Raw genomic sequence first — 2,018 nt, 5'->3', positions numbered from 1 at the left:
GTGTGCGTTCGTGTGTGTGCCTATGTTTTTGTATGTGTTTGTATGCGTGTGTGTGCGTGGATATGTTTTTTGTTTGTATGTGAATATGTGTGTGTGTGTGTGTGTGTGTGTATGTGTGTGTGTGTGTGTGTGTGTGTGTGTGTATGTGTGTGTGTGTGTGTGTGTGAGCGTGCGGGTGCGCGCGCCTGTTTAATTGAATGCACGAGACACATTCAGGTATGCACTAAATAGAAATCGAAGCACTTATCTTCATAATGTGCAAAGCCAGTAATCACCAGTATAGTAAATCGATGTTTCCCGCCTTAGAAATTCGGAATTTAACGAGTGGCTACACAATAATTACATTGTTCGTAGTGCGGTTCGATTATCATGTTGACATTAAAAGCCAAGCTAACAAGAGGCATGGACCTGTGGAGGCTCTTCACAAGACCACCAGCTTCATTACCAGAGATGGACTCCAAGTTTAGCATTGGCGAACGACAAGAAGAAAGAAGAAACAAGAGGCATGTTGATATCATACTCTTTGTCTAATCTGATTCTTTGTAGCCTTGGAAATAATTAGACAATTATTTGTCTCTCCAACGACGAAATTGCAGAAATCGCTCTCCGAACACAGAATTATTCACTATCCATGTTAACAATGGAAACTTTCATCATTTTTACTTCGCCATGGGGTGCGATTTCTCTCTCAGACGAAACGACCTCTTCATCACCAACGATCTTCCAAACAGAGACACAAACGACGAACTCGACTTTAAACGGCGGAGGGATAGAAGACGGAGACCAGCAGTCAGAGTTTCTTCCCTGGGACAACCCAGACAACGTCCTCAGCCTGGACACGCAGTTCACGATCACGCAGATCATGAGTCTCTTCATCGTCACGACCTCCACTCTTGGCGTGGTCCTCAACCTACTCAACTGCGTGGTGTACGCCAAGCTTGGGCTGAGAGACAGAATCAACCTTCTGCTCTTCTCCCTGGCCGTTGCTGACGGTGCTGTCAGTGTCTGCATGCTGCTTTATACCCTCGAGGTATGCTCCTCCCTCTTCCTGGACGGTGGGATCCAGCCTCACTGCCCCATATTAAGCGCGGTGACTAACAACGGAGGGGCGACCTTGTACAGTTTCACCTACGTGTCTGGTTTCGTGTCCACGCTCATCGCCTGTGAACGCTGCCTGTGCATCACCTTTCCCTTCAAGGCCAAACGGCTGTTGAGAACCAGCACGGCGGGCGTGGTTGTGCTTTTCGCTACCGTCGTTCTTTTCAGTCTTCACTACTTCATCAGTGAGAAGTACAAACTCCGCTGCGAGTACGTCCCTTCCATCCGCGCGTCCGTCCCCGTGTACTTTGCCAGCCAGTTCTACCGCGACCATTCCACGTTTGTTGACATCCTCAATGTCATCGTCTTCGGTTCAACCCTGCCGTTTTCCTTTGTCATCGCCACCACCATCACCACTGTCGTCACCGCCGTCAAGCTGAGAAGAGCTGCCACGTGGCGACAGAGCACGGCCACGGTTACCATGGGAACCAAGGATGTGGCACTGACGAAGATGCTGGTTGCCGTGTCATGTCTGTTTGTCGTCTGCAACCTCCCGAACATTATGATCAGAACGACTCCGCTGTTCATGTCCGAGTTCAGAATTGGCGGAAAGAAACAGAATTTACTGTTGCTGTGTGTCTCCGTGCTTTATTGCTTCAACACCCTTAACTCCAGCCTCAATTTTTTCTTCTACTACACAATGGGGTCCAAGTTCAGAGCAACTCTTCGAGGCATGTGTACGTGTGTGAGGCGTTCACAGAGGCAGATAAACAAAGAGCTGCCTTCTATCACTACTGTAGTTACTCAGAACTAAAATTCGTAAAACAAGCAGGGAGTACATGTATCATTTTTCACAAAGGTGTGCTTGAAGAAAAAGGCAAGCTGATGGTCTTCTCTGTAAGCTCACAGACACAAAAAACTAGTCGCCAAGTACTATTGATCTTCGGGCTAAAGACACACTTAATATTTCAAATAATTTG

At 47.5% G+C, this 2,018-nt stretch overlaps 1 protein-coding gene across 1 annotated transcript in view; it reads left to right on the top strand.

Moving 5' to 3' along the window:
- Nucleotides 1-403: 403 nt before the first annotated feature.
- The window catches only part of LOC138965920 (probable G-protein coupled receptor frpr-1), a 1,821-nt gene continuing 206 nt past the window's right edge, over nucleotides 404-2,018 (top strand). The window contains exon 1 of the mRNA XM_070337999.1: nucleotides 404-1,775. Within this exon, the coding sequence (XP_070194100.1) occupies nucleotides 632-1,775 (1,144 nt within the window). The 5' untranslated portion in view covers nucleotides 404-631. The remainder of the gene's footprint in view (nucleotides 1,776-2,018) is intronic.

Source organism: Littorina saxatilis, linkage group LG5, assembly GCF_037325665.1.
Source record: "Littorina saxatilis isolate snail1 linkage group LG5, US_GU_Lsax_2.0, whole genome shotgun sequence".
NCBI lineage: Eukaryota > Metazoa > Mollusca > Gastropoda > Littorinimorpha > Littorinidae > Littorina > Littorina saxatilis.
The sequence above is the reverse complement of the archived record's forward strand: the minus strand, read 5'-3'. Positions and strand labels throughout refer to the sequence as shown.